The sequence below is a fragment of the Heptranchias perlo genome, chromosome 10 (genome assembly GCF_035084215.1).
Source record: "Heptranchias perlo isolate sHepPer1 chromosome 10, sHepPer1.hap1, whole genome shotgun sequence".
NCBI classification, from domain to species: domain Eukaryota; kingdom Metazoa; phylum Chordata; class Chondrichthyes; order Hexanchiformes; family Hexanchidae; genus Heptranchias; species Heptranchias perlo.
The window spans coordinates 58,091,779-58,107,352 of record NC_090334.1 but is presented as its reverse complement, the minus strand read 5'-3'; the positions used below and the strand labels follow the sequence as shown (position 1 = coordinate 58,107,352).

At 42.9% G+C, this 15,574-nt stretch overlaps 1 protein-coding gene across 1 annotated transcript in view; it reads left to right on the top strand.

Moving 5' to 3' along the window:
- fancm (FA complementation group M) overlaps nucleotides 1–15,574 on the top strand; it is a 119,687-nt gene that overhangs the window by 1,707 nt on the left and 102,406 nt on the right. The window contains exons 2-4 of the mRNA XM_067991853.1: nucleotides 8,481–8,653; nucleotides 8,750–8,827; nucleotides 13,905–14,063. Of these exons, the coding sequence (XP_067847954.1) occupies nucleotides 8,481–8,653; nucleotides 8,750–8,827; nucleotides 13,905–14,063 (410 nt within the window). The remainder of the gene's footprint in view (nucleotides 1–8,480; nucleotides 8,654–8,749; nucleotides 8,828–13,904; nucleotides 14,064–15,574) is intronic.

Below are 15,574 nucleotides of genomic sequence, written 5' to 3'. Positions count from 1 at the left end.
TTGACCAAGATTAGTGTGAGTTTAAAAAAACTCTTATCCTAAACACTCCGGGGGAAAAATTGGATAGGGTCTGTTTTTGGGCGGGAGTAGCACGATCTGCTATTACCCTATGCCCAATGGTCCCTGCGCAGGCAGGACGAGATTTTTGTCAGGCCTGAGGACTTTCCTGCAATCTGCAATGGAAAGCGTTGAAGGAGGATTCCATGCAATTCGCACTTTCCACCAGCAGGGGAAGCTCCAATCTCTTAAAGGCAGTCTGCCTGTTAGAAATCTTGTAAACGATTTTACAACACCAAGTTATAGTCCAGCAATTTTATTTTAAATTCACAAGCTTTCGGAGGCTTCCTCCTTCACCTGACGAAGGAGGAAGCCTCCGAAAGCTTGTGAATTTAAAATAAAATTGCTGGACTATAACTTGGTGTTGTAAAATCGTTTACAATTGTCAACCCCAGTCCATCACCGGCATCTCCACATCATGTTAGAAATCTCTTCAAGGTAGCTGGTATCGGTTATTTGCTGAATATAACAGCCTGCTGTCTGAACGGAGATCAGACATCGCACACCTAAAGCCCCGATGCAGGTCCCATCCCTATTTTTACACTACAGGAAGGATGTGATCGCTTTGGAGAGGGTGCAGAGGAGATTCACCAGGATGTTACCAGGGCTGGAGCGCTTCAGCTATGAAGAGAGACTGGGAAGATTGGGTTTGTTTTCCTTGGAGCAGAGGAGGCTGAGGGGGGACATGATTGAGGTGTACAAAATTATGAGGGGCACAGATAGGATGGATACTGAGGAGCTTTTTCCCTTCGTTGAGGGTTCTATAACAAGGGGACATAGATTCAAGGTAAAAGGCGGGAGGTTTAGAGGGGATTTGAGAAAGAACTTTTTCACCCAGAGGGTGGTTGGAGTCTGGAACTCACTGCCTGAAAGGGTTGTGGAGGCAGGGACCCTCACAACATTCAAGAAGCATTTGGATGAGCACTTGAAATGCCATAGCATACAAGGCTACGGACCAAATGCTGGAATATGGGATTAGAGTAGACAGGGCTGATGGCCGGCGCGGACACGATGGGCCGAAGGGCCTCTATCCGTGCTGTATAACTCTATGACTCTATGATGAGTTATGATAAAACATTGAATAAAGGTTGCCTACTAAATCCCACATCCTCCAATCTGCATGCCAAACCTCACCAATCTGCCGATCTGAGAGTCCGTGCACCAAGGTTCTCTGCTGATGCACCAGAGGCCTTGGTGCAAGAGGTGGACAGAAGGAGGGACATCCTATATCCGCGGTTGGGTGGGATGGAGCAAGAGGCCCTTCAGACATACATTCAAAAGGTAGTGGGAGGCAGTAGGGGATGCAGTCAATGCCAGGCACACTGCATCATGAACATGGATGCAGTACAGGAAGAAGTTCAATGCTTTGATATGAGTGGTCAAGGTGAGTGAGGTCAACAGTTAAGTAGCGTCTCCTACCTACTACACCACTAGCCGCATCCATTGCTCCACGCACTAGACCCCCCCCCCATCACCCACATACCAACAAACTCTTTCCATCAGTACTCAACCCTCTCACCCTTACACATTACCACCGTTGCAAGTCGCCCACCCACAACTTACAGGCCCCACACACTGGCAGCTATTCAACCATGATAGGCACATCACCCAGACACACGTCCCGCTTTCTTGCAGGAGAAGCTGGCACATATCAGGAGGCAGCAAGTGGCGGTGGCATTTTGCCCCTGGAGCCTATTCCACCATTTGATCAGATCAGGGTGGACCTGTGACCTAACTCCATATACCTGCCGTAGCCCCATATCCCTTAATACCCTTGGTTCACAGAAATCTATCAATCTCAGATTTAGAATTCTCAATTGAGCTACCATCAACTGCAGTTTGCAGAATAGCGTTCCAAACTTCTCCCACCCTTTGCATGTAGAAGCATTTCCTAACTTCACTCCTGCACGTCCAGGCTCTAAATGTTAGGCTATGTCCCAGTGCTCTAGTATTCAAGTGTAGCAGACCTCCAAAAACAGTTACAAATGTCTAGGCAGCCAGAAGCAATAATCCAGCCACTAACCTGTAAATCCTGCATGGTCCTTTTAAATAGCACTGGTGGGGGTCCTGCAGGCACTCTAAGACACGTTCAGATGATCGGGGTTAAGACTGTGCGTTGAGTTCATAATCATAAAGGTGAGACAGCACGGAAGGAAGCCATTTGGCCCATCGAGTCTGTGCCGGCTCAATGCAAGAGCAAGCCAGCTAGTCCCACTCCCCTGCTCTATCTCCGTAGCCCTGCAATTTCACTCAAGACATTCATCAAAAGGATAAGATTGTGCAGTCAGTCCTTTTGAGAGGTAGATTGCACTTTCTAATGGAAACGGGAATTGTTCAGTTCAGCTGATTTTGGTAGTTTAGCACAGGTAACCATTCACACTCTTTCCAACACTTCCTTTAAAGTTATCACTGCCAATATATAAATGCAGCTACATACGTTCTCTCAAAATTTAAATTTAAGCTTGAGGTTTTGACAGATGTCCAGCTCTGCTCTTAATGTTTATTCACTAACTGGAGCAGTGTTTAAATACAGCACGTAGGCTGTACTGAAAATTGCAGAACCCAAATGCCCCACTTCATAAAATAAACAAAAGAAGTGACAACATTGGAATTAAAAGCACCCATGAATAGTTCCTTTTATGCAATCATAAATGTTACAGTCAAAAAACAGAATTTAAGCATACACATCACAATGAAATACTATTTTAACCTACCCTCATATAAAACAGTTAAAAATGACCAGTCTCCCAACTACACACACACGAGAGCTTCCAGACCTAGGACAGACTATTTTTGAGTGTTCTTATTGCCCTAAAGCAAAACTACCTTTAGTGAATCAACTTTTATCTTTATACAACCTGGAGTTGTTCTTGACGTTATACTAGTCAGTGAGGTGAACTGACACCAAGTTCTCCGATACTCTCTAAGAACACAAGGGAAACGTACTAGAACAGTGCTCCATATAGTCAGCATGACATTAAAAAAGATTTAAGGATTTGCAAATACTCATGCAATTCAGAATTACTGTATTGCCTACTTGCAGATTGATTACAAGAAGGTTAATTCTTCATGAGACTATATGATGCATACGGCCACAGGCTGCATTTGGAATAGGGGATGGGGCAATTTCATTTTGTAAGATACTTTGTTCCACATTTTATTCTATAAAAATACAAATATTGTTTGAGATTATGCACTACATGCTAAAGAACTTGGGGATACCAACTCAAGAGTATGACTTCAGTTAAAATTCTTGTGTAAAGCTAGACAACTGATGTGCTTGAAAAAAAATTTGACCGTAGAACAGTAACTGAACAATGTCATTCATATTATGCAAAACATTTTGGGATATCTGGGACACGTGATAAGGCGCTATATAAAATCAAGTATGGTCTTTCACTGGAACAAATTATTAGGTAAACATCTAGCTCTTCCAATAAGATTCTTAAAAGGAAAGTGCCAATTGTGAGTTGAGCGTTAAGACCCAAAATGGTGTCTGTCACTTCAAATCAGCGTTGTACGCTGATTGAAGCCATCTTCTCCCTACTTTACATGATTCCATAGTTTGTTATCTGCGAATGCACTAACTCCTATACCAAGATGGCGTTCGGCGCACATCACGCTAGAAACGTGCGTGCGCATCTAAGATGTCAGAGGCAGTGTAGCGCCAAAACAACGGGTGCTACATGGCCCAATTTAGTGCCGTCCATATTTAGGATCATATGGTGTTCTGCATGCCCACCTAATGGCGAGTTAAGTTTCCAGCTGGGACAGTAACCAGCTAATTTTCGCATGTGTTCAGCTCTGCTTACCATCACTTCAATTCAGACTAGTTTTAAACAGTGCCAACTGTAAGACCAGCTGGTACAGTAATCATCTGGAAACTCTCTTTACTGTTAGGATGGTGTAGAGAGGCAGAACACTGGCACTTTAAAACCTGGTCCTGATTTGTGAAAGTGTTGGTGAGTGGAGAAATTGAAGGAGGTTGTGTTTTAACAGATCATATGCTTTAATAATAGTGGATGGGATTGTTTGAAAAAAATCTCACGAGGGGTATTATGGCAGACTTTGGTCAGGATGCAGTCGTCAGTTAATGTGTGAGGATGTCTTTGCTGAAAGACTAAATTTGTAATGTGATTACTGAGATTAGTGATATGTCATCTGCTGTGGATTACTGGGAACTAATGGTGTCTTAATACTGTTCATTTTGTTGGATTGAAATGTTCTCTCTTTCTTTGAGCAGGTTATTGATTTATAATGCACTGACCATAACATTTCCTAGTCATTACTAAAAACAAGTTTTACCTAATTTCAGATGTATGTATGTGTCCGTCTGTCTGTCTGTCGTGGCAGCAATGATTCGAAAACACTGGTATCAAACACCCTCCATGCATACGTTTACGTTGTGCTGTGATTGTTCTCCGGTCCTGAAGATGCCGGTTTGTGCTTAGTACAGTTCCATGAGCACTGGCCTCCCTCCAGTACATTGCCAACTGGTGATTCTTCATTGGAATACCTGGACAATGATTGTTATCAGAATAATCCATCATGGAGGCATCACAGCCGAGCTGATGTCCACACATGCACAGCTTCCAACGGTGGGGGGACATTGCCTGATGGCACCTCCCCTCCTGCTTGGATGCACTGATAAACTTGAGAATTATCATTTTGATAACCTAGTAAACAGCAGTCAGCATAGATTCAGAAGAGGAAAGTCTTGCCTAACTAACCACCTCCCACCTTTTCGAGGAAGTGATATTCCAATTAGACTGTGGAGAACCCTCCAATGTGGTGTACCTTAACTTTCAAAAAAAGATTTGACAAAATTTCACACACACTGCTATTATTTAAGCTCAAATCAGTGGAAATTCATGGCAAAACATGGGAATTCTAGAACCCCACCCTGGTCATTTCAAATTACCGCCCCATTTCCAATCTCCTTTTTCTTTCAAGTCCATGAATGTGTTATTGCTTCCCATGCATGCCCATTTTTCCCACAACTCTCTCCAACAGGCTTCTGCACCTGCAATAGGACTGAAATGGCCCTAAGCAAAGTCACAAATGACATCCTGTGTGACTATGACAGTGATGCATTTTCCCTCCTTGGCTTCTTTGCAGTCGTTGACACGGTCGAACACACTATCCTCTACCAATGTCTCTTTGTTGTCCAGTTCAATGGGACTGTTCTTGCTTGATTCCATTCTTACCTATTTGATTATTGCCAGAGCATTTCTAGCTTCGAAAAGCTATATACTAGAGATGAAAGGACAGTATTAACTCAATCATCAGCAAAGTGATGGAAGGTGTCAACAGCGCTATCAAGCGGCACTTACTCACCAATAACCTGCTCACCGATGCTCAGTTTGGGTTCCGCCAGGACCTCTCTGCTCCAGAGCGCATTACAGCCTTGGTCCAAACATGGAGAAAAGAGCTGAAATCCAGAGGTGAGAGTGACTGCCCTTGACATCACCACCGAGTGTGGCACCAAGGAGCCCTAGTAAAATTGAAGTCAATGGGAATCTGGGGGGAAACTCTGCAGTGGCTGGAGTTGTACCTAGCACAAAGGAAGATGGTAGTGGTTGTTGGAGGCCAATCATCCCAGCCCCAAGACATTGCTGCAGGAGTTCCTCAGGGCAGTGTCCTAGGCCCAACCATCTTCAGCTGCTTCATCAATGACCTTCCCTCCATTATAAGGTCAGAAATGGAGATGTTCGTTGATTGCACAGTGTTCAGTTCCATCTGCAACCCCTCAGATAATGAAGCCGTCCGTGCCCGCATGCAGCGAGACTTGGACAACATCCGGGTTTGGGCTGATAAGTGGCAAGTAACATTCACACTAGACAAGTGCCAGGTAATGACCATCCCCAACAAGAGTCTAACCACCTCCCCTCGACATTCAATGGCATTACCATCGCCGAATCCCCCACTATCAACATCCTGGGGGTCACCATTGACCAGAAACTTAACGAGACCAGCCATATAAATACTATGGCTACAAGAGCAGGTCAGAGGCTGGGTATTCTGTGGCAAGTAACTCCCCCCCCCCCCCCCCCCCCCCCTGACTCCTCAAAGCCTTTCCACCATCTACAAGGCACAAGTCAGGAGTGTGATGGAATACTCTCCACTTGCCTGGATGAGTGCATCTCCAACAACACTCAAGAAGCTCGACACCATCCAGGACAAAGCAGCCTGCTTGATTGGTACCCCATCCACCACCCTAAACATTCACTCTCTTCACCACCGGCGCACAGTGGCTGCAGTGTGTACCATCCACAGGATGCACTGCAGCAACTCGCCAAGGCTTCTTCGACAGTACCTCCCAAACCCACGACCTGTACCACCTAGAAGGACAAGGACAAGGGCAGCAGGCACATAGGAACAACACCACCTGCACGTTCCCCTCCAAGTCACACACAATCCCGACTTGGAAATATATCGCCATTCCTTCATCGTCGCTGGGTCAAACTCCTGGAACTTCCTACCTAACAGCACTGTGGGAGAACCTTCACCACACGGACTGTAGCGGTTCAAGAAGATGGCTCACCACCACCTTCTCAAGGGCAATTTGGGATGGGCAATAAATGCTGGCTTGCCAGCGACGCCCACACCCCATGAACGAATTTAAAAAAAACAAACTCTCAGCACCTTCCTCTATTAATTTTCACATCGGTAGTGGATGCCCCTGGACTAAGGAAGGATATACTTGCCTTAGAGGGGGTTTAACAAAGGTTCATTAGATTGATTCCTGAGATGAGAGGTTGACCTATGAGGAGAAATTGAGTAGAATGGGCCTATTTTCTCTGGAGTTTAGAAGAATGAGAGCTGAACTAATTGAAACATATAAGATTATTAGGGGGCTTGACAGGGTAGATGCTGTTTCCCCTGGCTGGAGAGTCTAGAACTAGGGGTCATAGTCTCAAGACAAGAGGTCAGCCATTTAGGACCGAGATGAGGAAAAATGTCTTCACTCAGAGGGTTGTGAATCTTTGGAATTATCTATGCCAGAGGGCTGTGGATGCTCAGTCGTTGAGTATATTCAAGACTGAGGTTGATAGATTTTTGGACACGAAGGGAATCAAGGCATAGGGTGGGAAAGTGGAATTTAGGTAGAAAATCAGCCATGATCTTATTTATTGCCGGAGCAGGCTCGAGGGGCCATATGGGCTGCTGCTGCTTCTTCTATTTCTTATGTTATTATGTTCTTAACCTGGTTATTAGGATTAAATTTCACCTATAGTTGGGGCCAAAGCACGGCAGTGTTCAAATAGGCCTGGTGATTGCTATTTCAGTGAGGGAGACTCTCTGTAAAATTTCTTTTGTGAAGAACCATTTGAGGCATCTGTGTACAGTGAAATATTCCCAACTGTTTACGTGCAAAGCCTCCATTTCCTGCTGGAAATCGGGTCCCAGGATGTGTTTGGATTGCTTCTGTGCATGTGCAATTTGTGCTGCCTGTGTTATTGTACAGATACTCCTGATCAATTCTATTATTTTACATGGGATTGATGTAAAATTAATGGGTCATATATATTAACTGTATTTCTAATTGTGATCCAAGCACTGATTTCGTCGCGTCCACTTTCCACAATGGTAATATCCGATGAAGTTCAAAATAAATGGCCAAGGCTAAGCAAATTGCATGTACTTGTACTGGAGTCAATAATTGTTGCCATTTCAGGGTTTTATTGGATTTAACACACATTTTAGAATTCATCTATTGGAAGGTACCATAATTATTGTGTTTAATAAAATTCTAAAATCAGAAGGTTTACCTGTGAGCTTTTTTTGGCTTCTGTAATCTAACTGAATTTAAAAACATTCTTGCAAGCTTTATACCTTCTGAAGGCTGAGAAATGCTAAGCAAGAAGTTAATTATCTCTTTCCCCCCCCCCCCCCCCCCCCCCAAAGAATCTTTTGTACAATTCTTTGATTTGAGGGGCAAGCAAATGACCTGCTCTGGGCTAGTGCCATTTTGTTTAACTAAGTGTATTTTGTAAATTATCCCAATCTTTAGTCTACCTGGCCATGACATCTCTACTGCCAAGCGACAGAATTGGTAGTCTGCTCCCAGACTACTACCAGTGCTGTGTAGCTGGCTATTGGGAGACACTAGACACTGCCATGCATAACTCTTCTCTGAATTTTTTTTCTCTCCTCCCCTGCAGGGAAATTCTATAACCTTTGCTTAGCATCCCTCCCCCTCAGTTAGTGTGGCTGTGATTGAGAACTGAGTAGAATGAGAATCAAACCTACATTTGGACCTTGCTGTTTGGCTTTGAGTGTTTGTTCTCTAATGTCCAGTGCCAACCTACTGTCCTGCAAATGCCATCGTTAGTTGTAAGTGATTCAGGTATCTGTCTCTGTTTTACAAAATTGCATGAACTAAAATTGCTGTCTAGCTAAACATGCAATAACTTTTGCAGGGCACACACAGGCATTGAATCGCCAGAATATTTGGAATGCCAAACGGATTTTCTTCCTCACACCGCAGGTTATGATGAATGACCTTTTTCGTGGAGCTTGCCCAGCTGCTGATGTGAAGTGTTTGGTTGTTGATGAAGCTCACAAGGCACTAGGAAATTATGCTTATTGCCAGGTACAGTACTGAAAAGGATGTATATATAGCGTCATAATTTCTTGTGAACAACACCTTGTGATTTAAAATGGTTGTTTTCCCCTTTTTCTGTTGAAGGTTGTTAAGGAGCTATGTAACTACACACGTCAGTTCCGTGTTCTGGCTTTGAGTGCAACGCCGGGTAGTGACACAAAGGTTAGTTATTTATGGAGTCTATCCAATGATTTTAGAGTTCATCCTTCTATCCTGAAGACCAGATAACTGCAATGTACAAAGGAATTATACATAGCAGAAGAACTTTGAAGTTACAAACACTTCAGGGCTGGAGGGTATCCAAATGTCTGAAATGTCTGACTTGGAGACTTTCCAGTTTCTGTACTATAAAATATTGTTTGGATTTGACTTTCATTTTTGTAATGAACTCACTAAAATGGTTCTCTCGCTCTTATTATTGGAACGCAAGACAAGTGCCGAACCTCTTTACAGGCAACAGTTGATGGCCATGCAAGTCAATTGACTGAGGGCTTCAGAAGTGAGGCAGAAGGGCTGCATTCTAAGTACTATTGCCTTCGGCTTTCACTTTTAGTGTGTTTGTTTGACTAGCATGCAACTTCAAAGTCGTCTTAAAATGTTTTCTGCCTTTATTCCTGTCACGGTTGGGTGGACATTCTGGAATCTTTTGATTTCATCTCGAGGCGCTGCTTTATTCAATTCCATGTTTAATGGTCTCTTGGTATGCACTACCATTCCTATCCAGTGCAGTTTTAATTCCTGACACATTATGCGGATGTCTATTTTTCCTGTAGCTGAGCTGTCAATTACTTGTCCTAAATGGTGTGTTGACGCAAATTTTTTTACAGAACTTGGACTACATGTGCCAAAAGATTAGAAACAAAATAATGCACAGCATTTCTCACTGAAACTAGGTATCAAGGTTATGGCAAATTGGCATAGATCACCAAAGGTGAATATGGCCACAGTTTTGTGTCCATTTATTTATCCGTACGCAAGCACATAACCACAAGGTACCATGAACTGTAGTATGTTTGTTTTGCTGGGCTGATATCACTGGTAGTGTGTCAAAATAAACTTAAGCTCCTTTTTATATGCATTCTCCATGTTAGCAACGCTGGATTCCAATGGGTCATGTCCAATCCAATAGTAAATCCTGTTGGATTTGCTAAGTACAGCATCCAGAAAGACAAGGTTTAAAACTAAACAGCTGCTAGCCTTAGCATATCTTGGCAGGCTTACCTTCAGGTTGCAGCTGGCTGTGTGAGACCCATGGTTGAGAACAAGTAGTGCTAGCATGGGTCCCATAGTACAAAAGCAGATGATGTGAAATTGCTGCCTGAACATATGAACAGGAAAAGACTGGATGGCCCATCAAGCCTATCCTAAGCAGCCATGATGCAAGTAATGACTCCCAGTGTACCCTCCCACTTATATTCATGTAATCTCCTAGGAGAGATGAAAAACAAGATTTAAAAAAAAAACCCAGGACAATTCAGGGAACAAAATCTGGGAAATTCCTCTCCGTCCTCCGAAGGTGATCAAAACGAGTTCCAGGAGATGACCGTGACCATGAGGTACATATCCAATGTCTTCCTTACCTTTTGTAAACGGTGATACTAGCCACAGTAAGGAATGCGCCCCACCCCTTTACGAACTTTTGCAACGAATCCCCACAAGCCAGTAACTTGCTTCAAGTGTTGACAACCCTCTGTGCAAAGAAAAACCTCTTGACATCTAATTGTGTAACTTACATGCATGACCCCTTGTTTTCCCATACCTATCTAGTTCAAATAGTCCGTCCACATACACAGTCTAGTCCCGTCATCATTTTAAACATTTCAAATAAATCTCCCTGAAGCTTTCCTAGAATAAAAAGACCCAGTTCTGTAAGCCTATTGTGATAACTAAGGGCTTTTAAACTACGGATCATTCCAGTGGTCCTCCTTTGAACCTTTACTAGGGCCTATATCAGTCGCCATGTGAGGGGACCAAAACTGAACACCGAATACCCAACGAGGCCTAACTAAAGCCTTCTACAAGGACACTACAATCCTTTTAGTTTTATACTGAATTGTTTTTGTTATACATCCTACTACTCTATTTGCCATCGTAATAGCCTCGTGGCACTGGTTGTGCACCTTCAGAGACTTGTACTATAATGCCTAGGTCCCTTTCCCATTCAACAAACTTCAATTCCGTACCAAACGTGGTATATACATGCTTAGTGTTAGCCTTACCCACACGCATGACACTGCATTTGTCTACATTAAATAACATCTGCCAGACGCGGGCCCATTCCCCATTTGATCTAGATCAAATTGTAGATTTTTTTTCTCCCTCATCTAGCACTAATACTAGCACAGATCATTGTGTCACCCACAAACTTGTGGACAGTGTCCACAACACCATCATTTAGATCATTGATGTAGATAGTGAAGAGCAGCCTTCCCAACGTGGATCCCTATGGGACTCCACTAGTAACTGGATTCCTCACAGAGGTGGTTCTATAGGGATTCCAGAGATGGCACCACTGGGTATGTTTTCTGCCCAATAGAGCACTAATTGGCATAGCCTGGCTGCAGAGGTCGGTGAAATGGTTATGTGGTCACCAGCCTTTAAATCTTCGCCAGCTACTGGGGAAGTTATAGAGGACGCTATGTAGTTATGCCACTGTACCATCTGTGTGCACACATTGTAATGCTTTATTTGTGTGTTGTGTGTGCAATTTGGATGCTGTATTCTGAGGGAATGTAAACTGGCCAGCAGAATAGAAAGTGGTGCCCATACATATGTCAAGTAAACCACTTTCTGTGATTGGGGATGTAATATCAATATAGTTAATTTTTTCTTGCCATTTATTTGCATAGGATTTTATTTTTTATAAATTAACTTTCCATCTATGCAAGTTGATTTGCATAAAGGAACAGGTGATTTGAGAGAAATGACTGGTACCTTTCATGTCCTCTGGATGTCCCAGATTGCTTCATAGTCAATTCATTACTTTTGATGTGCAGTGACAGTTATGTAGACACAGCAAGGTCCCACAAATAGCAAATGAAATAAATGATCAACTAATCTGTTTTGGTGGTGTTGGTTCATGGATGAATATTGCCCAGGAAAGCAGAAGTACTCCCTGCTCTTCAAGTAGTACCGTGAGATCTTTTATATCCATTTAACAGACACTGCATCAGTTTAACATCTTATCCTTAAGATGGCACCTGTGATAATGCAGCTCGCTCAGTATTATCTTGGAGTGTCAGACTAGACTATGTGCTCCAGTCTGGAGTGAGACTTGAACCCACAGCCTTCTGCCTGTGAAGTGCTACCAAATGAGCCCTACTGACACCGTGGCTAGAGGATGTTGAAAATACACAGTTAAAGCAAAATTCCAGCCTCTAATTGATTTCTCCCAATTGTAACTGGGTTGTTAGGAGCAAGATCTTGTGTAGGAATTGCAGATGACTTACCCCTGTCCTACTGCTTGATTTTTTTTTTTCCTGCATGAATACACCAACCAATTGTGTCATTGGGCTGCTCTATTATTTGTTTGTAAAGATTTTCTAATGTCATGCTAAGATTGGCCAAATAATAGTTTGAGAAGGAGGTGGAGAAGCAATGGGGAGTGTTTAGGGAGGGAATTCCAGAGCATGGAGCCTAGGTGACTGAAGGTACAGCTGCCAATGGTGGGGCAAAGGGAGAGAGGGAGGTGTACAAGTGGCTTGGAGTCAGAGGAATGCAGAGTTTGGGGAGAGGGTTCTAGTGCTGCAGGAGGTTAGAGAGAGATAGGGAGGGTGTGAGGCCATAGAAGGAATTTAAACGAGGATGAGAATTTTAAATTTTGGGGGATTGGGAGACAGTGAAGGTCAGTGAGACTGGGTTATGGGCAAGCAGCACTTGTTACAGACAGCAGAGTTTTGGATGAGCTGACGTGTGTGAAGGATGGAAGGCCACCATGAGAGCATTGGTATGGTTCTGTCTGATGATGACAAAGGCATGGATGAGGGTTTCAGTGGCAGATGGGTTGAGGTAGGAGTAGAAATGGATGATACTACTAGGTGGAAATAGTTGGTCTTTGTGATTGGTTCGGAAGCTCCGCTTGGGGTCGAATAGTAGTCTGAAGTTGCAAACAGTCGCTGGGGAGAAGGATGGAATTGGTGGTGAGGACCGAAGGCTTCAGTCTTCCCAGTGTTTTAGCTGGAGGGAATGGCGGCTTATCCAAGATTGGATGTTCGACAAGCTGTCTCCTAGCAAGGATTTGAGAGAGGTGGTGGAGAGGTAGAGCTGGATGTCATCGGCAAACTTATGGAAGCTGACAGCATATCGAAAGGATTAGCATGATGGGAGGGAGTTGCAGGAGAGTTGGTTAAGGATCTCAAAGATGACAACATGTTCAAGAACTTTGGAAGGAAAGACTGGAGGTTGGGTAGTAATTCGCAAGGAAAGAAGGGTTAAAGGTTTTTTTGAGGGGGAGTGATAAATGCAGTTTTGAAATGGGAGGTGGGGTAAGTACCTGAAGAGATGGAACCATTTACAATGCCTGTTTGTTTGTTTGTTTTTATTATTTGTTCATGGGATGTGGGCGTCGCTGGCAAGGCCAGCATTTATTGCCCATCCCTAGTTAGCATGAGGAACATGGCGAGGTGGTTTGTGGTCAGCAGTTTAATGGAAATTGGGTCGAGGTGGAGCAGGAGGTGGATTGAGATGAGCTCAGAGAGGGCACAGAGGAGATGGGAGAAAAACCAGAGAGAGAGATGAGGTACAGGGCTAGGATGGCCATAGGATCTGAGGGTGGATTGGTTTGGTAGGCAAGGGGGAGAGGAGGTTGAATGGATAGATGGATGAAGTCCATGAATTCCCTTGCACTTGTGAGAGGGGTCTAAGGAGAAGGTTGGTAATGGAGAAAATAAGGTAGGGGGTATATTCGATTGGGATGGGAGATGGTGAAGTTTTTGTGGGTGGACAAAGGGTATCAAGGTTGGAGTGATGGAGTGGTTGAGCACATCGACAACTGCAGAGATATTGTGGCAACTAGAGGGCCAAAGGCTGGACATTTGGGAGTTTAAAAGTGCAGTTGTAAGCAACTTGGGAGGGATTTGTTTCCCCCCCCCCCAAGATGGACACAGAAGAAAGTGGGGTTCGAAGGGGGTGATGAGGATGTGGGAGGTGAGGGCTACAAGGAGTTATAACACACTGAGTTGAGTAAAATCATGCTGTTTGACAGAGAGCCATATAATTGTTCATGTTGTTATTATGACAGGCTGTACAACAAGTCCTTTCAAACCTGATGATTGCACATATAGAGGTGAGATCTGAAGATTCCCTGGACATCCAGCCCTACTCTCACCAGCGGCATGTGGAGAAGTTTGTTGTTCCTTTGGGAACCAAGCTGATTGCTATCCAGTCTTTATACCTACAGGTGGGTATTATTTTCTCTTTTGGAGAATGGAGTGAAATTATTTGACTTAAGTGTAATCTTAGCTGACTAGTAAAATGTATGACTTTTCAGATGTCAGTCTGTCTTCCATCCATTAGTAGTTTTTTTTCTTGCAATCTAATTTCTTGGCATAATTTTTAACCTTGATTTGAAGGAAAACAAACTTGTAAATTTTGATTTCAAAATTGCAATTAAACTTTTAAACCATGTTTAAGATCTTTACTTTCCTCTATGATTAGCTCTGTTCTCTTCATTATAGTAGCACTGGTTTTATAGTAAACTAGCTTTATTCCAAAATGTTAATACATTTTTATTAAGATTCCATCTTTTTTTTTCTTCTGCTATCAAAAGGTACAGCAAAAATTTGTGTGAAGGAGAGAAACTTAAATTTATGCAATGTTGTGGTGTACATTGGTAATTATAGTTCTGATTATCTAAATGAATTGAATTAAATTAGCTGCAAGTGAAATATGGTTTTGTTCCAGTTCAGACAATATTGTAGCACATATAAAGTACAATAGTCACCATACAAGCCAAATTGTACAGTGCAATACTTAAGAAGAAATATCAGAATTCCAAAGGAACGACAATGCAGTTATCACTATAGTTGTTACATTCATTCACAAAACTGGTTGTCAAATAGTGTTCCTCTTTCCATATGTCTAAACAGATTTACAAGATCTTGCTTTAGGCCCTGAGAAGCTTTGAAATATCACTGAACATATATACTGGAGGCTTTTGTGTTATTTTCTGTTCCAGGCACCAAAAAAATTGCTTCATAAGCAAAAAACAATTAAAATTGGAAATCTACTTAACCTCAAAAGTGTTTGAACATTCCACAATATGCTAAGCTGTTCATCTGCAACATCTTCCAGTTCTGATGAAGGGCTATGCCAGAAACATCAACATTTTCCCTTTTCGTACAGATGTTACTTGAGTGTAAGCAACTTGGGAGCGATTGTTTCCCCCCAGAGTTGGACACAGAGAAAGTGGGGTTCAAAGGGGATGTGGTAGGTGAGGGACACAAAGAGCTATAATGTACTCCAAAATGAGTAAAGTCATGCTGTTTGACAGAGAGCCATAGAGTGTGTCCAACATTTTCTGTTTTTGTTTGTTTCCAGCATCAGCAATATTTTATTTTTTGTTTCAATATGCTAGAAGAAGCTGGTTAGAAGATAGTTTATCATTATTTAGAAAAAAAATTAAAGTTGATGTAATTTTCTCATGTTCCAGAAAGAGTCTTTTTTTTTTTTGTTAGGGCCAATGTTCCATGGATGCCAGCCACCCTTTGGAACCATGTCCAAGTGGCTATTCTTGGACATGGTTCCAAAGGCTATCCATGTGCGAGCGGAATAGTTAATTTTGGGAGGCTCTTTGATAGTAGGTGCTGTCACAACTGAGCCTCAATCCTCACTAGATATGAATACGTGGAATTTTGAATAGGTGTCACTGGATAGCTATTTGAATTGTGAATAATGGATTTCTTTCCCTTC